The sequence below is a fragment of the Vicugna pacos genome, chromosome 10, assembly GCF_048564905.1.
Source record: "Vicugna pacos chromosome 10, VicPac4, whole genome shotgun sequence".
In the NCBI taxonomy this organism is placed as follows: domain Eukaryota; kingdom Metazoa; phylum Chordata; class Mammalia; order Artiodactyla; family Camelidae; genus Vicugna; species Vicugna pacos.
Window position 1 is genome coordinate 16,778,225 of NC_132996.1, and position 21,907 is coordinate 16,800,131.

The 21,907-nt window shown below is 49.1% G+C and overlaps 1 protein-coding gene across 6 annotated transcripts in view; it reads left to right on the forward strand.

The window, feature by feature from the left end:
* Positions 1 to 21,907, forward strand: part of ME3 (malic enzyme 3) — a 168,412-nt gene that overhangs the window by 126,213 nt on the left and 20,292 nt on the right. For all 6 annotated transcript variants that reach the window (XM_072969037.1, XM_072969034.1, XM_072969036.1 and 3 more), the window contains one exon: positions 877 to 980. In XM_072969037.1, the coding sequence (XP_072825138.1) occupies positions 877 to 980 (104 nt within the window). The remainder of the gene's footprint in view (positions 1 to 876; positions 981 to 21,907) is intronic.

Sequence of the window (21,907 nt, forward strand, 5' to 3'; positions counted from 1 at the left end):
TCACCTGCAAATCCCCTTCAGGGCCCAGCGGCAGCAGGCATAGTGGTAAATGTGTAATGTGTCGTGCACAAATAAGCCCATGGATTCTGTGCAGGGGTACAGAAGAGGCAGGGGTGGCCATCAGACCAGTGCAGACACAGAGGATGACCAGATAGTGTGTGAGAGCTGCCAAGGGACGGAATGCAGGGTCACCTAACACAAGCCGACATGACAATGGATATCGTTCTTGAGTGGAAATTTCTGGTCGTGTCGTTCTATCCCTGTCTCCCCAGGGCCTAGCGGTGCCAGGCACATGGTAGGTATTCAGTAAGAATTCATGGAATGAAGGGAGGGATGGAGGGAGGGCTTTCTAATTTGAGTCCAGATCAGTGGCTTTGGACGAGACCCACCAAACCAAATGTTGCTTGTGGTGACTCTCAGTGGGGAGGGTGGCAATTTTGCCCCCCAGGAAGACATTTTTATTGTCTGCAGACATTTGTATTGTCACAGCTGGGGATGATACTGACTTGTAGTGGGAAGGGACCAGAGATGTCTGCTAAATATCCTACAACATACAGGTCAGCCCTCATGTCAAAGAATTGTTCGGGCCAAATTGTCCATAGTATCACTGTTGAGAAACTCTGAAATGATCCCAGAGCTGCAGCAAGAGATTGGAAGACTGTCAGAGAGTCTTGCTTGTTCAAAGCATCCTTGGTTCCTAAAGTGTGGGCCCCTGGGGGTCCACCCTGCATCAGTGGCTTAGCCTCCAGACCCTTCCAGAGGCGACACCTGGGGGGCCAAGGTGGGGGACAGCCGGCATCCTCCTCCCTCTCCCCCTCCTACCCCCTCCTTCCCGCTAACCAGGGCACTGGACGAGACGGATGCTGTCTGTTGCAGGAGCTGCTCAGGGACCCTCTGTACATCGGCCTGAAGCACCGGCGCGTGCGCGGGCAGGAGTACGACGACCTGCTGGACGAGTTCATGCAGGCCGTGACCGACAAGTAAGTGGGTCCGTCTGTCCCTCGTGAAAGAGGGCTGTTAAGTGATGGAATGACTAAGCCAGCACTGGGGTTGGCAGAGATGCCTGCTTTTCAGGGTGGTCCGAAAATTCCAACTTGACCCCATGTACTCGGAAGTCTCCAAGCCAAATAGGCTCGTTCTCTGGGAGACTCTTTGGGAGCAGAGAAGGAAGGGGAGAGGGTGACTGCTGAAGGTCTGTGATCTGGAGGTCGTTAAGTATCTGATGTCCCAGGAGGAAAACCCCCTTGGCTGAGCTGTTCTGGGTTCCTGGCACGAATAGGGATGATGTTAGTATTTGGGGAAAGAAGTGTGTGCCCTGCTGATGAAATGGCCTTGGAAGGCAGCTGGCCACGTCAGTCGTCATTTTCCAGCTCTGAGGACCAGGCAGTGTTAATGAGCCATCACAGCAGGCCACACGGGATGAGCTGCGAGACTGACGAGGTGTCATCTCTGCACAGGGGGTGCACCGTACTGGCAGCTCCTGCCCCCCGGCCCTTCCCATCGATCTGCCATCCTTGCCACCTGCTCCCCTGCTGTGGCTGGCATGCTGCTGGGATAAAGTTCTAGAAACAGCCCCCACCTGCACACACTTAGTCTGACAGGCAAGTTGGTCAGGATGGTCTCAGCAGCTCAGCAGGTCCCTTTCTCACTTGAAAACCTTCAGCCTGTCTCACTACCTCTAGAGTGCCCTGGTATGGCAGAGCCAGGCTGGACTTCCTTGACAGAATCCTTCCTCGTCTGTTCAGCCCCTTGACCAGGAGCGGTGGGCTAGAGAGACAGCTGCTCTGGCCTCGGCAGCCCAGGAAGTCTCATCGGGGTGGGCTTTGCAGCGGGGGCGGTAAACCCACCGCACCACTTGCAGGGCTGTGGCCTTGGGCAAGTTACTGGACTTTAAAGTCTCCTTCCTTGGGGATAAGAAGAGAGCATTTTATTGTTGTGATTTTTGTTTTCATTGTTTAAGGTGAGAGAAAGTAATATTGAAGTTCTGTGGGATGGGAACGACCCTACAGAAAAGGTGAACTTGGTGATGGAGTATGGGGTGCGGGGGCAGATGTGCTGAGAAGGCAGGAGGACAAGAGTCTCGTGCACACCTGGGGGGTGGGTCTTAGAGGGCAGCACAGAGGGAAGGGGGGCACCGGGCACAGATGCCGGCAGGTGGCTGGCTGTTGGATGACAAGGTCGTCGCTGAGAGTGAGGATGGGGACAGAAGTGGTGGAGGCTTAAGGTGCAGGAGGTATGACCTGGCGGGTCCAAACTAGGGACCTAGAGGATGTTTCTGGATGTTTCTGGACGTCTCCATGGGCTCCTTGAGGTTACTGGTTATACATTTAGGTCAGTTAACCCTTTTCTGCGATTTTCCCTAGCCCATTCCCACTGCAGGGCAGAAAGAGACACAGAGAAAGATTTGATCAGGGTTGGGATTTTGCCAGGCAAGAGAGAAAAGGAAGGAGAAAGAAACTGACGGTGTGTTCGAGGGGATGGTTGTAACGATGTGCCACGAGGTGTGGGCTGGGTAAGAAGGCCACATGTGGACACTGCAGAGAGGAGGGTAAGGGACAGTGGTATGGTCGGTGGACAGGAGGTCCTGATGAGGACTAAGTTATTGAGTTGGGTACCAGATGGAACAAGCTACAAAGAAAAGAGGTCATCAGAACATGAGGGGTTTGAAGCCGAGATTATGAAGGAAGTTCTGCTCTTGAGCTGTGACCCCCAAAACAGCTAATTCAGGGGTCAGCTACGGGATCAGAGGTATATCATCCAGAACAAGAGAGCCGCGTGCCCCACTTCATTCTCCCCCTTTTAGATCATCCTGAACACTACAGTTAGTTGCAGACAAGACACTTCGAGGGTCACAAATCACCTAATGTGCCTCTGGAGAACAGTAACCGTGACAGTGACAGGAGCCAAAGGCACGGCCTGGAGGGGAGGAGACTTAGGGACTGCTCTGTCCATTTCAGGGGTGCGGTCCTCCCTGCAGAAATCTGCAAGCTGTTCTTCCAGGAGAGGGCTGGCCTTGTCTCTGTACACTCACCACCTGGGGAAGAGCCAGCTGGTGGAATGCTGAAGGAGGGCGCTTTCAGCTCAGGGTAGATCGAGCTCTCCCGTGGTGCACCGGCCTCTCTGTGAGAAGGCTGCACTTTAAGTTGCCTCCTTACCCCGGTGTTCTCTGCAGACTTCTTGAGATCCTGTGTGGCTGGCGGGATAGGTTTTATCATTCCCATTTTACAGAAGAGGAATCTGAGGCCCCGAGAAGCCAAGGAACCTGTCTCAGGTCACACAGTATCTGGCAGGACTGCAAGTGGCCCCTGCGTCCGCTGACTCCAAGGCCGGGCTGCTTGCTACAATTACCTGTGGATGACAAGACAAGGGAATGACTTTGGCTTTGAGAGCCATTTTTTTGCTTCCTGTTTCCAGGGCTCATTGCTTATCTAGTGAGTCAGTAGTCCTTCCATGATTCCCCATGGAGAAGTCTTGCTGTTCGTGTGAGAAGGTTAAATAAACTAGGATGTAAGAGGCCCTTCAAATTATCATTAAAAATCACTTCACAGGCTCACAGACACACTCGCGCAGTCCACAGTGAACCCCTGGGCGGGAGTGTGCGTCAGCCAGGAGTGTGCGTCAGCCAGGAGGGATGTGTCCTGGAGTGGCACAGATGATGGGTTGACGGTGGTTTGAGCTTTCTAATAAGCCAGAGCAGAAGTTCCTGTGGGTCCTGTAGGTGGGAAATGAGCGGTCTCCCTGGCACTCTTGGGAATATAGTAGCCCCAGGATGGAATGCCTGGCCTGGGGTGAGGCATCAACGCTGAAGCCAAATGCATTGTATTTTAAGAAAGAACCCTGGGAAGCCTTGACTCCTGCCTTTACCATCCTTGCCTCGCTCCAAATATCCTGCAAACAAAAGCCCCACCTTCTTGCCCCTACCTGCTAATTAGGTATATCTTAAGATTTTGGGAGGCATGAAAAAAGTCATGCCAAGATGGCTCAGTTACTGCCCCGGAGTTTGGCCACCAGGGAGGACCACCAGGGCAGAAGGACTCCTCATGTGAGTCTGTGGCTCACAGCAGTAACGGTGAGACACAGCCTGATGTTCCTGGACGAAGACCCAGTCGTTCCCTGCTTCCTGCTCTTCCCTGCCATGCGGGGGGGCCTGGAGCGCTGCACCTGAGGGACAGGTGTTCCCCATGGTTCCCATTTATATGTTTCATTTCTGTTACTGACTGCAGAATGGGTGGGAGTGGTCCATTTTATGTTTGCACCTGGAGCCCCAGTTCTGTCTGATGTTTGGCCTGGGCTGGACAGAAATTTGATGTCAGCAGCAGCGGCGGCCTTTAGGCGGCCCGTGAAAGGAAACCACCCCCTTTCTCTCGCTCCCCAAACTCTAAGTATAGAGATTGCTAATAAGCTCCTGAGATAAGAGTGATAAAGAAAAAGGGAGATGATAATTTTTTTAAAACCTGACTGCTAAAAAAAATGCATCTGCTTTTAAGCTGCAGGAAAATTTCTTTCTTTTTGAGTCTCTCCATCTTTCTGTCTCTGGCTTTCTGTTTATCTCTGTCTGTCTGTCTGTCCCTCTCTCTCTCTCTCTCTCATACACACACACACACACATACACACACACACACACACACACACACACACACGCCATCCTACCCCAAATACCTGAGGTTCACACCATAGTGAGACTGGCACAATATGACTTTTATTACATTCTGCTGGTTAAAGCAAATCATGGATCCATACCAGAGTCCAACGGAGAAGATAACACAAGAGTCTAAACACTAGGAGGCGTGGTTCATTGGGGAGCCACCAAAGTAACAGACTGCCGCACCCCATCCAGCCTGGGAGGGGCAAGGAATGGGGCAGCCAGCAATACAGGAGGCTGTGCTCTGGAGATGAAGACGGGCAGAGAAAGAGAAACATTGTTACATGTATAAATGGGAAAATGTATCATGTACAATTAATGGTCAGTTATTGAGTACCTGCTGTATACGAGCTGCTGTGCCAGGCGTAGCTGGCAGTCCCCAGAGAAATAAACGGTCCTGCTCTCCAGGAGCTGTTCATTCAAAGACGTTTTTATCTACCTACTGGAGTTTAGGCCTGACTTCTAAGCTTTCTTTGCCTGAGTCTCTTTAAGCAGAATCCTAGGGTGGAAATATGAAGTCGGGAGGGTCTAGTTGATAGATGGTGTATCAGATCAAGGGCATCGTGGGGTTCACCTCAGGAAAAAGAGTAGAGAGAGGAGAAACCACGGCTTACCATCCTTTTCAGAGCCGTGCCCTGGGAATAACTGCAAGTTAAAGTGCTTGACAAAATTTAGAATTAGACTAAGATAGTGTTGGTAGGAATGGCCAGGAGGGGAAGAAGTTTCATCCCTTCTACCAGCTCTGACTGCTAAGCTTCTAAGGTCTTTCTGGACTCAGCAGGAATCGATGTTGCGGTTGATTAGCAATGTCTGCCCTGAGCAGAGGAATGAGGTGTGGCAACACGTGTCCATGCTGTAGCCCTCCTAGATCTGCCACTCCACGAGCACCCACACTTGCTGGTCCCTCTGCAACTCCCACATCTCAGTGGCAATTCAGAGCCCAGAGGAACCCGAAGGCTGAAGACTCCTCTCTCGGTGTTGAGGATATTCCAGAGCTACACCCAGCCTGTCTGTTTGGTGCATGTGGAACAGCAGCTGCTGCTTCTGAGTTACAGAAGCAGGCAGGAATATGCTCCTGTGGATACACTCCACCCCCACGCCCACCCCTACCCACTCTGGAACAAAGCAGTGGGTCAGATAAACGTAGGCACGTGAGTACTGACCCAAACCAGGCTTGGCCTCAGAATCACCCGGGGAGTTATCAAGAACAGAGACTCTAGGCTCTGGGGCCAGAGTGGGCCTGGGCTGAGCCCAGGGTGTCTGTGGTTTTGAAGCTTTCTTGATGCTTCTGATAGAGCTGTACAGAGATTGCAATTTGAGAAACCCTGGTGGGCTGCACCCCCAGAAGAGACCTGTTTTGAGTGGCCCAGTTCCCCCCACTTTCAGAGTCAGAATGGAGCCTGAGGTGAGGGTTAAGGGCCAATACACAGACGTTTCCCACACGTCTTCCCACCAGGGCCCTGCCTGAAGAAAGGCCCAGCACATTCTCTGGGCTCCCCCTCCCAGGCAGTCCATCTTGACATTACACCTGCCACTCTAAAAACCTTCCAGCCTGAAAACCTCCCAGGCTGGGCTGTGCCTGCTGCTTCTGCTGGAACCCCCTGTGCCCTGGAGGAACTTGAGCTGCTTTCAGGACTGAATGATTGCATTTCCACCTGTGGGGAAGGCACTCACACATCTGGGTGCCCCAGCTCAGGAGACCGTCCTGGGGAGGAATCGGGCCCATCTTACTCGACCAACCAGGGTGAGCCCCAGCCTGATTCCCCAGCTGCAAGCCTTGACTTCATGATGGCTAACGAGCTTGGAAGAGGGAGATGGCAGATGCGCTGGTAAAGTAGAGACAGCTGTGAGTGTCTTGTTCAGAGGATTTGTTACAAAGAGCTTCCTGTGGAAATACAGAAAAGTCACCCTCCCAACATATATGTCTGTTTTTTCAGAATTTGGCTTATCAAACTCGTCTTGTGAGCAAGTGTGTTTTTCTGGCAGAGACAGGAGCAGCAGGTACTGCCTCGAGCAGTCCTGGGAAATGAGCTTTATTTTCGCCACTAAAGTGAGAAAACTCGTTCTAGAGGCTCCGAGAAAGCTAAGCGAAGCACAAACAAATAATGTGTCTAGTCATGCTTTTCCAGGGCTTTTGAGTAATGACCACATGCCCGGCCACTCTACAAAGCCCAGCAGTGAGATTCAAAAGAAATAAAAGACGTGCTGTGTCCTCGTGAATCTTACAGACCTTCCAAAAAGACAACCTTTTGAACAGGAAATAATTAGGGAAGAGTTAAGTACTCAACTGTTTGGTGTTGACCTTCAGCTCAAGGGGAATTCAGAGAAAGGAGCAATCAGGGATGACTGATCACGAGGAGATGGAAATTTTGCAGATTCGAGGCCAAGTGTGAATAAGCAGCGGGAGAAAGAGTGTGTTCCCTACAGATGATACAGCATGAGAAAAGCAAGGACCCAGGAAGGGCAAGGAGTGTACAGAAGACGGGAAGACTGGCACCACTAGTGGTGAATGTTTATTGGTTCAAAATAAAGTGAAGTAAGACTAGATCAGGCTGATAGGCCTCCAGGCAGAAGCTCGTAATTACTAGAACTCAAAGTGGAAAGGGCTTCAGCCATCTAATCCAGTGGTTTTAAATCAAGCTCCCTCAAACCCCAGGCATTTACAGAGGTGCATCAGGGTGCTAGAAATGAAAGCTTCCCACCAAATACACGAGATTTAATCCACTTGAAGAAAAACGTCATTGGTTTTAATTGCTTTCTGTATCAGGTTTCTGCTCAAGATTTCATTAATTAATAAATTCTTCTGTCAAAGATGTTTGAAAACTACCAATCCTCACAAAACCTTATTTGGGACTTGACGCAGAGAGAATAGGGAGCCATGGTAGATTCTTGAGCAACAGAAGTGTTGAAATTAACAGGATGTGGGAGAAGATTAGAACGGAAATCATAGCCATGCCCCAACTCAAATTCTGCTCTCCCTGGGGAAGTCTGCTTTGACCAGCCTGGCCTGAAACTCTTTCCCTGTTTTTAATCATAGTGTAACTTCTTGGCCATGTAATTCATTTGCTAGTTAATTATGCACTACATCATGACATCTCTTCTGTAATCGTCTAGAGCTTTTCTTTCGTTTTTTTGGTCTTTAACTTTTCACTGTCAGAGCAGAGGTTGGGTAAAGATGTGCCTGGAATGTTGCAGAGGGGTTTTGAACCCTGGGCCAGACTAGATGAATTCTGAGGATATTCCTTCCTCAAGTCCTGTGACTCTGTAACAGCTCTACCAGACTCTTAGTTCCTGGGGAGCAGGGAGCGTGATTTTACCCATGTTGGACCCACCATAAATGGTGAGGTTGGGAGATGGTTGTTTGGTTGAGAAATTGAAAGCCTTCATTAGATGAGCTATCCATTAGAATGGATTGAAGGTTATGAATTTGATGACATCTGAGGAAGCTCAGAGGAAGGAAAGTTGGGACCCATTCTAGCTTGTCTGGCCCCTGGAGAAACAGGACAGTTTTCTGGTCTCAGCCTGGTGTGGCTAATTGTTGACAATCCAACTTTGCCACGTTCCCATCAGAAAAGGAACCAATATTGCAAAACAACAGACTCTCGTGCCCACAAGGAGTGCGCCCTGGGTCACAGGAAGGGCTGGAAGGCTGTAGCAAAACGCAGACCAGCACCCAGTTTTGCGGGACCTACTGGCTTCCATCGTGACCAGGCAGACTGAATAACTGAGAAGCCAAAACGTCATGGAGGAAGTTCACTGCCTGCAAAGATGGATTCAGTGACTCCAGCTGGCTATTTCCGCTTCATTTTCCCCCAAAAGGCAGATTGTATCACCTGGTATCAGAATAGGAACAAAATTACACCCAGACTTGAGAATTTCAGGTTATGGCAGAGGAGAGGAAGGAATGGAAACCTCAGTTTCCCTCAGTGGATTAATAATAATAACAACAACTCTTTTTTACTTACTGCTTACTATGCAAGCACTTCATAGAATATTAATTCATTTAACTCTTACAGCAGCCCTCTGAGGTAGGTACTATTATTAGCTTTATTTCAAGGGATGAGTTAAGAAGCTTATAAAGTATATCCCCTAAGAAAGAGGACCCTATTAAGACCCCACCCATTAACAGTGATCGTTAAAAGCACAAATTCTAGAGGGGGCACTGCCTGAGTTTGAACCTCTCACCAGCCACTTATTAACAAGCTGCTTAATTTATCTGTGCCTTGGTGTCCTCATTTCCAAGATGCATTTTTAAGATGTAGCTTATAGAATGCTTCTGCTGAATAAATGAGACAGTCTGTGTGAAATGCTTAACATTTTATACCTGGGTAGTAGTAAACACTTGATGTTTACTATTATCATTATTGATAACAATTTAGGCAATTTCTAAAGCCAGTGTCCTTTAGGCAGTGCTTTAGTGCTGCCCCCTGTTCATGCATTCAGTTAAATTATCCATCAGTACATCTGTCTCTTCCCTCCATAGTCCCCCCACTCGCTCATCCCCACCATTGCAGTAATACTTTCCTTCTTTTCCCCAATTCTTCTGACCCCGGTGCTAATCTTAAGAAGTAAAAAGAACAGCTCTGGAAGCACTGGGTGTGCTCCATCTCCATTCTCAGATTCCTCGTATGTGCAGTTAGTCAGTGCTTGGTCTCTGCCCCCTACACCTATTCTGTTTAGCTCTGCCTGCCAGCTGGAGGGGCATTGTGGGTATCCGTGTGTACACGTGGGGGTGAGATCTCATATCTTCTGCAGTTGTTTCAGCTGAGTGTTATTTGGGCCTTACAGACCCATCATTCTGAGAGGAGCGTCCCCTTGCATAACTGAACATCTTTCCATGTGATACATTTCTTGGTACAGAAATGAGAACCAGAAACTTGTCCCAGGATAGAAAATTACTGAATTGCCCTAGGATCAACCCACTGATACCGACTTATTCAGTGGCCACGCATATAGCACCTTCTGTATTTTGCTCTTAGAGCGGGAAGGAAGCCTTTGATAACTTCGTCTCCTCACACCCTCTCCCTTGCTCCCTCAGCTGCAGCTGCCCTGGCCTTCCTGCTGCTCCTTCCATAGGTCATTTTTGTTAGAGCTGCAGAGCCTTCGTGCTGGCTATTTCCCCAGCCTTAAGTCCCCTTCCATTTTCATGGCTGTCTTCTTATCACTCAGACTTGGAGATGGGTTCACACCTGGGCAGGATCAAGTACTGAGGCCTCTCCAAGGCAGAACATTGGAACTGAGAGTCCTGCAGAAAACTGGGAGTCTCGACTGGCTGGACCCTCCATGAAGAAGAAATAGGCTCTGATCACCAGCCCAGGGAAACTCCAAGAAGCTTGTTGGAGGGGGAAATGCCTCTTGGAAGAAATCAAACACAAAGCCTTCATTACCTGTGGGCTTAGAGTCCACAATTATAATATACATATGATGCAGAAATTCGCAACTTAGGAAATGAGTGTAAAATTGTCCCCTACCAGTGATAGGGCTGGAGAACCTGGCAGAGGAGAATTAAAACTTCTCTGCAGGGACACTCCCACAACCCGTGCCACGTGGAATTCCTTGAAGGGAAAAACAATTCCCCAAAGAAAATAAATTCATGATTCGCAGTAAGCCACACGGAAACAATCCACAATGTGGGAAAATCAGATACACAACTACTAGAAGTGTTAGAAGCCCCAGGAAAAGAAGTATTCTGAGAGAAGCTATAAAGCAGTTATACTTAGATGTATTAAAGAGGTATTTTTTACAAGAATGAAGGAACAAGGAAAGTGCCCAACACTGTGAAAAAGAAAAATTACAGGCAGATTTGAAAAGAACCAAATAAAACTTCCAAAAATGAAGAACAGAGTCATGGAAAGCTAGCCTAGTGCACTAGTGTTAGGGCGGGACACCGTTGGAAAACCTAGAATCCTTTAAAGTCACTGCCTGCGGGCATTCCAGAGGCCCTCCATTCCTATTGTTGATGATCCAAAAAGAACTAGGACACCAAGATATTTTATCAGGAAAGAATTTTCTGAGCTGCTTTTGATGAAAAAGAGTATTTCTCAAGGGAAAGAAAGGATAAGACTGGAGCCCCCAAATCCAAGCCTCATCATTCCGTGCCAGAGAGGTTGTAGCCATTCCAGGCAGTCCCACGGTGCATTTACTCTCATTTTCTCTGTCTCTCTTTCTCCGAGTCTCCCTCATTCATACACATATTACGCAGTCTCTTATTACTCTACTGCATTCATTTTATTAGGCTCAACCACACTGTTTTTTTAGTAACATTGGGGAAAAAAATCCTAAAAGCAATTCATTCTGTCAAGATGAGTTACGTAATGAAAAAAAAAATCTGGGTTATATACTCCATTGCCATTAACAGTGATTACAATTAAAGCATGAGATTGCCGGGATTTTTGTTTTCCAAGCCAATCATTTCTATAATGTTGGATTATTTGTGTGCAGGCCTTTCTTGTGGAATTAGAAAAAACTCACAGATTTTTAAAATGATGAGTTAGGCAGCAATTCTTTCCCAGAGACAGTTCTTTGTGGAAAACAAAACAAAACCTCGCTAAAGAAAGAAAGAAGCAAGCGGACATCCCAGCCTTCATCCTCTGGTGATCTGAGTGCTGGGCTAACCTAGGCTCCTGTGGACCATAAAGTAATTCACATCTATCAATTCATGTAATACAATAATCCCGTTAAGTGGATACAATCTTTGCTCTGTCCTACTAAAATATAAGTCCCAGGCAGAGATCTTTGTCTCTTCTGTTCAGTATCTCCAGCACTCAGAACAATGCCCAGTGCAGCGTGGATTCTCAATAAACACTTACTGAATAATGAACAGTTTACAGGTGAGGATACTGAGGCACGGAGAGGCTAGGGATCTGGTCCAAGGTCACACCTTTAGCAAATGGTGGAGCCAAGCTATGAGCCCAGGCGGTCTAACTCCAGAACCCACCCTCTAACTTGGATACTCTCTATTTCTTTTCTTCTACATGAAAGAAAAGACAGACACGTTCTTGACGCAGTAGGCAGGCAGGACAGATGGGAGGAAGGCCTTGTGGAAACTGTTCTGCTCAACACACTCATGTCTTCTCTCGCCAGCTTGTTCTAGGAGGCTATGGAGGGACCAGCCACCAACCCCCATTTTCAAAACTCTCTAACTGTGCTCAGCGAGAGAAACATCTTATTTTTGTATTTTTTTAGTAATATAATTGACATATAACATCGTGTAAGTTTAAGGTGTACAACATGTTGATTTGACACATTAATATATTGCAGTGTTTACCACCAGTGTTAGCTAACACCTCTCTAGCTCATAGCATAATTACCATTTATTTTCTTCTGGTGGGACAATTCCCCAGTATCTGGGTCAGCTGGATGGCACTTCTTGGGTTTTTCCTTCTTAACTACCTAATGGCCAGTGTCCAGCTGCCCCATCATTCACCAGCGCTGGGCGCCCCCTTCAGGCTTCTCCACAAACTGCAAACCCAGCCAGTGCAGTCAACCCCCAGGGGGAAAAACTGAGGCTCTTTGGCTCCAAGCTCCTTCTGCTGGTTTTTAAAAACAATATAAACAAAGGAAAAATCCCCTAAGCTTATGGCATCCAGACTACAAAGAAAGTTTCAAGATTTTGTTCTAATTCTGAGAGATTGTAAAGAGCGTAACTGTTAGCTCTAAGTCCTGATTGTAATGTTTCAAGGGAGCGTTCACATTCTGAGCCTTTCTCAGCAGCGACAGTCACTGCTCAGTATTTTCCTACACACTGGAATTTAGGAATGCCTTCCACAGTTCAGTCTGTCTTTATTTTCTCACCTGGCCCTCCCTAGGACTGTAATCTTACTACTTAGAACACTTGAGGGAAAAACTACCTGTTCATTTGCTCCAACGCCATCACTGTATAGATGGGGAAACTGAGACCCAAAGAGAAAATTCTTCCCCTGTGATCAGACCATGATAAAAGCAGTGGGAAGTTAAAGGGAACTTATCCACTTGTTTACTCTCATTCACACAGCTCATGAAATCTCTTCCAAGTTTCCATTCAGCCTGTATGTATCATGTGCTTTCTCTGTGCCCCAGAGTGTGGCCAATACAAAGATTTGTCTCAAAGAGTTTAGTTCTCCCTTGAGATTGTAATATGGACACATAAAATAATCAGAAATAGTTCAGGGTAGCATTTAATCAGTTATTTATTCATATATTCACCCTTACGTTAATTCATTCACTGGATAAGATATTTATTGAACGTAGGAATAAGTCAGAAATAGACTTTGCTCTCATGAAACTTCTGATCGACTGGGAAAAATACAGTAAATTCAATAATTACTGCTGACTTTGTGTAGATTTAACGTCTGCCTAGTTAATAGGCCTGCCTGAAGTGTCAGTCAAGGCTGATGGGAGAATATGGTAGTCAAAGGCCTGGGGCATTTAGTTAGATTTGAAAGTCATGGCCAATGGTAGAGCACGGGCTGAGCATGCACGAGGCCCTGGATTCAATCCTCAGTACCTCCATTAAAATCAACCAGCCAATCAATCAATCAGTCAATCTAATTACCTCCCCCTCCCCCACCAAAAAAAAAAACAGTAAAATTCATGGCCTTCTTCCCAGGAAAGAGCTAGCAACTCACTTTTATGGAGCACCTACTCTATGCTGGGTGCTTTATGTTCAATTATCACAACAACCCTTAGAGACAGAGAAACTAAGGCTCACAAAGACTAAGTAACTTGTCCAAAACCCCCCAGCTAGAAATTGGAAGAGTCTGAACTTGCCCCAAACCCATCTGACTCCAAAATCGGAGGTGGTTTACTGTAGCCTCTGCTGCCTGCTCTCCCAGCCTGGCTGGCAAGGCCCTTCCTGCTTGCGGCCTCATTTATCTTAACTTGAATCCTTAGGGTAGAGGAAAGGGCCTGAGCTGTTGTGATACAAAGATGCTTTCCTGCCGTGGCCCCTGGGAGAGGAGGGAGCGCCCAGTGGACTGGCGGTGTCACGTGGGCTGTGTGTGCCCGGCAGCCCTGTGGAGGGCCTGCGCGGGGGCGTGCATTCAGTAGGCCTGCTTTCATTTGTTCACCAGCGCTGGCTGGCGGGGCCGGGCAAGCACAGGGCCCTGGGCATACGGCAGCAGGTTTGTTTGGTCTTCTAACTTGGGTGTCTGAAGCGGATTTGTCCAGAGTGGCAGACGGAAAGAGGGGTCAGTGAAAGCGCCTTCTTCAGCTGTCGTGCCCCACGTGGTGAGTGAGACACGTCCCCTGCCCTCAAGGACCCTGCCTGGTGCCTGCTTTGATCCAGCTAGTCCCCTAACCTGGCTCAGACTTTCCCTTCTTCCCCTCCCTGACTTTGACTCACTTGAGTCCCGAAAGCCCACAAACACGGACTGGGTCCTCCAGCCTTATTGTCTTCCACCTCAGACTGTGGTAAGTCCAGGAATTTCACCAGTTCCATGGGAGGGGCAGTTTCGAGGTACGGTTGTGTGACAGACGGTATGGTACAAATATTACAGGGGTCCACGCATAGAGAGATCACAGTGGGCCACACTAATCAGAGTTGCTTCATGGAGGACATCAGTGACCTCATGACAACTAAAACGCACTATCTGTGGGCAAATGAGCCGCCGTGAATGCTGACGCCCCAAGTCAGCCCGTGCGTTGGTGACTGGGAAAAGCGTGCGGGCTTTCAGAGCAGAATACTGAGGAGTGAGCTGCTGTGCCCTGAAGGAAAGTCTCAGTACTGGCCTCTGACCTTTGAGGGGTCAAGGGGTCAGCAGACCAGCCACCATCCTCTTCCCAGCACTGGGATTTCTGGCGCCATTTGTGTGTTTGCCCAGGAACTCAGACAAACAGGGAAATTGAGGAGGAAATCCAAACTGTTCCTGGAGTGTTTTCTGTCTGGCCTGGGGTTGCCGTCAGAGCAGTGACCGAGAAATGGCCACATTATTCTGGTACTTTGGTTTAGGAAAGTTGCTGCTTCCTGTGACTGTCTTATTGCTTCATGGGAGTTTCCCCCATTAGGCCAGAATGATAGCGGCAGGAGCCCGCCAGTCTGGCTGCCGGGCCCGGCACACCGAGGGGATGTCCCAGTGTGGGACCTGGGAAGGGAGAGGCCTCAGAGGTCCCCTCCCCACCCCCAGCTGTGGCTGGAATCCCTTCCGCAACTTCAGTGCCAAGTGGAGCTCCGGGGACACAGAGTCACTTCCACTGGCAGCCTGTTTCCAGCCAGTGTTTGAAATCTTCTGCTTAATACGTCTCTGAAATCTCTGTCCTGACTTCCACCTGGCTCTGCTTTTCCCCTTAAAGCCACATGTCTACCTTAAATCCCTGCCCACAGAACGGCCCTTTGAAGATAACCATTATGCCTCATTTCACCTAAGGGATTTCTCTTTTTCAGGAGAAATATTTCTTTCTCCAATCCATGGTTTCTGGTTTGTTCACCTACAAGAGTAGTTCCTCTACCATCCTTGTGAATCCCGTCCCAACCCCTGCCCCTGCAGAATGAGCCACTCCCTCTGCGTATCTGTGGCGGAGCTGTGGTGTGAGGGCTTCGTATCTGTCCCACGACTAGGCTGCGACGTCCCAGAGTGACCTCTTCTCATTCTAAATGGACTCCGGCTCCCACCTCCTCCCATCTCCCTGGGACCCAAGCCTTCATCAGCACTCTTTGCATCTCTTCTCCATACTGGCTCCTCTGTCTCCTTTGCACACCTCCCATCAAAAATGAATCCATCCTTCAGTCCCACATCCACCAATGGCTGTCATCCTACCCCTATTTCATAGCCAAGCCTCTTTAGCCGCCTGCAGAATGGTTCCTCCCCACCACTCCACTGAAAGTGGGCTGGCGAAGTTCACGAATGATCTTCTGGACGCCTGCCCCCATACCACTTCAAGATCCCTGTTTCAGTTGACATCCCAGCTGCACCTGGCACCCCTGACCCCAGCCCGTCGTGTGGCTCTGCTGGCCCACCTTCCACCTCGCCGGTCCCCCTGCTCACTTTCCTTCACTGGACTCTCTTCCTCCGCCCCTCCCTGTTCCCTGGACGCAGGTGTGTCCTGTGGGTCTGTGCTTGGCCCTGCTCCCTGCTCAGTGCATGTGCTCTGCCTGAGACCCTCACACAGCCCCATGACCTGAAGTTCCCTCAACTGCGCATTCCTCTCTGCCAAACCTCGTACAGAGTCTGCTCTTCATTGGCGTCCCAGTGCCTCAGACCCAGCTCGTGCCCAGCCTGTCTGGCGGAGTGAGTTTTTCTCTCCCTGTGCCCCCGCCTGGGTAAGCAGTGGATGCCACCGCCCCTGTCCCGGGCTCTTCCTTCCCCTTCAGCTTCCACATCAGGCCCATGATTACATCCTGCCCTTCAGAACGGTCACCTCCACAGACTCAGTGCCTACGATGTGCCAGGCTTTTTATCTACAGTATCTCACTTAATTCTCACAACCAGATTGCAAGAACGGTATTATCATCCCACTCTATTAGCAAAGACTGAATTTTAGATTAAATGACTTGCCGGGGCCACACATTTACTAAGTGATGGAGCCAGCGCTGCTCAGCCCAGAGCCCCCACTCCCCACACTCTGCCTTCGCATCTGTCATCACCCCCCTCCTCTCCCTTGCAGTCCCTGTTGCCTCGCTCCAGGTTCCCCATTGCCTCTCACTGGGATTCCGTGCCTCCAGCGAGTCCTCCCAGCTGCCCATCCCATCACCCACTCTGCAGCAGAATGGAAGTCCTAAAACACAGGCCGCTTTCCTGCCTGAAGCCCCTCAGCGGGTCCCCATTGTCCCCCAGGCTGTCTAGGCGCTTTATATAGGCGTGTAAAGGGGTGACCCCTGGAATCCGCCCAGCCTCGTCTCTCCCCACTCCTCCCCTTCTTCACCCCTCTGCAGCTCCAGGAAGGCCCCCCATCCTCACTCCACGCGCATGTGCAGTGCTCTCTGCCTGAGCCCCCCTCCCTCCCTGAACGCCTGCTCTGCCTTCAGGCCGCATCTCTGAGTCCTGCTCTCTCTGAAGCCCGCACTGCCTCCCCACCCAGCAGAGCTGCCTGTTCCCTCCGAGGCCTTCTGCGTACCTCGCACATACCTTTATTATTACCCTTGTCACAGCATGTGGCAACTGCTTTTTTATTTGTGTCGCATCAACTTGTGAAATTCTTGTACTTGCCTTTGTAATCTAGCGGATAAGACAGTCCCTTGTTTACAGTGGACACTTAGAAATGTTTGCTGAATTGAATTTTTGTAGCATACTTAGGAGAGTTCCTGGCACAAAGAGGATAGATACCCTGCCCAATACATTTCTTTAATAATTAAAACAGAAATACCAATAAATAATTGTGGTGCAATGTGATATATGCTATTACAGGGGTATGCCCAGAGGAGCAAGGCAGCCCAGAGAAGAGTTACTGCTGTTACCAGGAGAAGGAAACTAAGAATCACCTTGGTTCTTAGTCACCCGAAAAAAAAGAATTTTTGACGAGAGACAAAAAGCATGATATAAGCAAAATTTTTGTTAGTGAAGTAAAAAAAATAGTGAAAGATGGTACACTCCCAAGAACTGGGAGCGGGCCAAGCCAAGAGGGGAAAAATGGCACCATTCCTTTGTTTTTCCTGTTTTTGTATCCTGGTTTTGTGATTGATTGATTGATTGACAACTCAGGTTCCCTGCGCTCTGGTTGATTGACAGCTCAGGTTCCTTGTGTTCTGGATTGTTCCTTTGCCCTTCCTCTCCCCCTCTCCCATGCTTGTTTCTATCTAAACTACTTAACACTGGTACCCTGAAGATAGCAAAAGCCACAGGCCAAGGAGGCCTTCCTGGAAGAGGTGACATTTCAGCAGGGCCTTACCGTTTAAGTAGGAGTTGCCCAGGGTAAAAGGAGGCCTTCTGGGCACTTGAGCAAAGACACAGAGGCATACGAGGGCCCATAGTATTTGGGAAGCCGAGGTTTTTGGGAGACATGGGCAGGGCTGAGCATTAAGGTTGGGCCCAAGGGAATGCTATCTAAGGAGTTTGGACACAATCCGAAAGGCAGTGGGAGCCCTGTAAGGATTTCCAGAAAATAAGTGCTCTGCACACATTTGTGCTTAGAAAGATATGGAGGGGGGAGGGGGAAATAAATCTGGAGGAGATGACATTCATTATTGTAGGATCTTGGCCAGAAGTGACAGTGGCATGAATCCCAGGAAGAGGTGGGCTTGCCCAGAATCCACCTGGCCCCACTTGGTACAAAATTCTTTCTGCAGAGAGCTGTGTCTGTCCAAGTGTGCTCTGTCATAAGTAGAGAGAGTGGGACACAGAAGGGTAAGGTCTCTAGTCAAGTAAGTTTGGAAAATGCTGAGTTACATAGGTTTCTTAATGCAAGACTTTTCAGAGCCTTTAACATACACGGTCTATATTATATAAACATTCAGCGGATTCCCAAGAGGATTAACTATGGACCCTCTGAGAGCATCTCAAAGGACTAGAGTATAATGGGATGTGCAAAACAGAAACAGAGCCCTAGAGCTTTCGTGATTCTGTCAGCTCTAATTCCTGGAAGGAAAAAAATAAATAAAAGAAAGCTTTCCACGGGGTGTAACTGGTGCTCTCGCTGTGCACGCTGCTGGGGGAGCCTTGTGTGTGCTGTTTGTTGAGTGAACAGAGTGGGCTTCCATGGAAATATGAGTGGTAGATTTTAGTCATTCTGTTTGGAGGCAGGCTGAGCAAATGCACCTGCTCTTCCCAGGTCCCTTGTGTTTGTTCAGGCCTGTAAAAGTCAGACCCAGGTGTTTGAAAGAATGGCAGGTCCTGACCTCTGGAACAAAGAAACCAGGTCTGCAGCCCCTGGAATGTTCTGCTCTCACCACATCTCTCGCGCAGCCTTTGGTCAGCTTGCTGGGGGGCGGGCAGAGCAGCCTCCTGGGAATCTTCTTACCCCCACCCCGGGGAGGGGGCTGCATCCAAGGTGGCCGGTACCCGGCTCTGTGGCTTGAGCTCATCACAGCTTCACGCACAGCTCCCTAGGGCTCCCAGGCACAGGTCACCATTTTCGGGCTTCCTCTTGCCTGAGGGCTGGAGGGAAAAAATTTATCATCCACCCATCAGCCTTGTGTCTTTAAGTGAGCCCTGGCCTCAGAATGCCTTCCCTGGCAGCACCAAGGCCACTTCCCAGCAGGGTCCCCAGGGTGGAGAAGTCTGGGCAGCTCCTACTGTGGCTTGGGGAGGCGCCTCTTTCTCCATTGCAGGAATTCTCCACTGTTCTGGAAGCATCAGATGTTCCCGAGCCCCTGCCAGGGCTTCAGGGTGAAGAGTTCAAAAGTGTAGTGGAGGACAGACAAGCAGGAGCCTCCTGGTGAGGGGCAGCTTCTGGCAGGAGGGGAGGTCAGCCATGCGCTGCCCGCACTAAAATCAGGAAACTGCCCCGGGCCTGAGTAGGGGGCCTGAGCGGGGCCCCTCTGGGGTTGGGGTTGGCGGGGTGGCTCCTGCTGCTGCTCCAGCCCCATGACCTGGAAGTGGCCACCTCAGCCCCGCTCGCCCCGCTGGTCTGCTGTGTGTCAGCTCAAACTGGACTCAAAAGTACTGATGTTCCTGTCACGTGTCGCTCTTACTAGGGATGGTCAGGCCTCCCTGCTTTGGACTTACTCTGAGTAAGCCCTGCTCCAGCCCTGCCTTAAGGAGCTCCTGCTTCTCCCCACTCTCAGAGCAGGAACTGAGGCCCAGGAGAAAGGGAATTCACCCACGACTCAGAGACAGAGAGAGCACGGTTTTCCTGGCTCCTGGTTCAGTGTTTTCTTCACCAAGTGTCACTGTCTTTCTCGTTGGAGAAGGAAATCCAACTTTAACATCTACTTCATTGTATCTTTTACAAAATCGTGTTGCTATTAAAAGTAAACCAACTTCTAGAGTCAGACAGAGCTGGGTTGAGATTCCAGCTCCACCACTTCCCAATGGTAAGAGAATAAATAACCGCTGGGCAAATAATCTAACATCCTGTAGCTCAGGATTCCTTCTCTGAAATAGCAATGACTTCTTAAGGTCATGGGAAGATTAATTGAGATAATGTGTGTAAAGAACTCAGCATCGTGTCCAGCATGTCAGCGGTGGTCAGGACCTGCCATTCTTTCAGTGGTTGTTTTCGTGACTGTTGTTGTTAATATGAGTATTTTAATGACTATGTAAGGTAATTATAATTAACATTTAAATCAGTACTATGGTGAAAGTCCATTACCTGTATTTGGATATACATGGATGAATTGAGAAAAGTGGTTTTTTTTTCACCTAAGCTATTTAAATTTTCACTTTGAAATTTTGTTTCTGTTCTTAATTGGTTTTTAATTAGTTTAACAAATTGGCAGGCAAAGTCACACTAGATTTCCATCAGCTTCTTCACGCATCCACCCCTTCCTAAAACATATACTGAACAACTACAATATCGGCTTATGGTGCTCAGTAGGTGCTTTTGGATGGATAGATGGATGGATGGGTGGATGGATGGATGGATGGACAGATGATATTAACAGAGAGATTGAAGTAACCACCCTTGGTTCAGACTGGTTAGTTAGTGGTCTGGTTTCATGAAAAGCCTGAAGGGAGGGGCCGAGGGACTGGGAAAATGGTGAAGGGCCCAAAAGTCTCACTGGAGGTGAAGAACAGGCATAGCAGAAGTGAGGGAGGTGGAAGGAGAGGCCATGGTCGGGGGCTGAAATGGGCAGTGGAAAATTCTAGACTAGAAGTGGTACCTGGTGACAGAAGATCCAGGGAGCAGCCATGGGGAGAGTGTGCAGGGTGGGTAGGGGTCCTGGAGGTCCTTAAATCCAAAGATGTCTAGGAACTCGGAGTCTAGGTTATCAGATGAACAATTCTCATAGCCTTTTAGCAATTCCAAATTAGGATTAAAGTGACCTGAATGAATGAGAGTTTACTCTATAGCTCATCAATTGCTCCCTGGAAAGATTCTCTTACGCAAAACCGAGTTTCACATGAAAGAGTAATAGTGCACTGAGCAAAGGTATTTATTTATAATTCTTGCCTTAGTTTTTACCTCAGAGAGGTGTTGCTTAAAGGTCAAATGTGTGTGTGTGTAAGAGATGGGGACAGAGAAGAAAAGATCGTGTATCACATTGTTTTGTCGTCTGACCTTTTCAGCATTTTAGCTCCAGGCCAGTGAGGCAGCCAAACTGGGAGTCTTGTGAGGGTTCTATAGATCAAAATGTCACCAGCAACCAAAGACATTCTGTTCCCCACTCCCTATCCAAATACTTGAAATTCACAGTAAATTTTGGCTTGGTGAGCCTAGCATTAGAATTGTGCACTGAAGGAGGGTTTTTGTTTTGTTTTTAACCATTTCTATTCATTGTACAAGATGAAGAAGGCTGGATGGTGGGTCAGGAAACACAGCTCCCCACCCGTACCCCCCCAGCACCTGCTCTGTGACTGAGAGGAAGAACTGTGGCCAGTGTGACACATGCTTAGCACTTTACAATTTAAAAATCATCCCCAGCTTCCTCTCCTCACGACAGCCCACCAAAGTTGGTCAAACCATTATTGTCCCCGTGGACAGAGGGAGCACTGAGGCAGAAGAGAGAGGTGAAGTGACAGGCGTATGAGCACTCAGTGCAGTGGCACCACCTGGTCAGGGCCCTGAGCCTCCTGGCCCAAGCCCAGAACGCTGAGCGCTGGCCTGTGACAAGTCACCGCCTCTCCACTTCTGCCCCTGCAGCATGAAACTGCCTCCAAGTCCTCCCACCTGCAGCTCCAACTCACAAAGATTCTGGAAGGACCATGGTAGGAGCAGGTATTTGCCTGCCCGCTGGCATTTCTATTGTACAGGATAAGCTAGGCACACAATTCTGAGGTTGGAAAAAATGTTTTTTGGGACACTTCAGTGCTGCTCCCCCCGTCACCGCCTCGAGCCCCCTCGGACAGATGGCCTGATAGCCACGGGTGTGCCCCCCACCTTCTCCAGCGAGGTCACACGGCTTTCCTTCCACAGCTGCTCCCAAGCCGGCCCCAGGCCTCTGGTTCATCCCGGGTTGGGAACGGCAGGCATTTCTCCCTGCCACATGCCCAGACACTCTGTGTGGATCAAGCAGGGCACTTTTTCTTCAATGAACATGGCCTCAGATACTGTCAGTCTCAAATGGACCCATGAGATGAGATCTTTTTTCTGCCCAGGGATTAAGTAATTTTTAGTAATTTACATCACACTTGCTTCCAGAAAGACTCCAATAAGAGACACATTGCAACCAAAACAGCAGGCTCAAAGGGCAGGATGGGAGTCAGGAGGAAGGCATGTGCAGAAGGCCTCGGCAGAGGGAACCTGCCGTGGGAG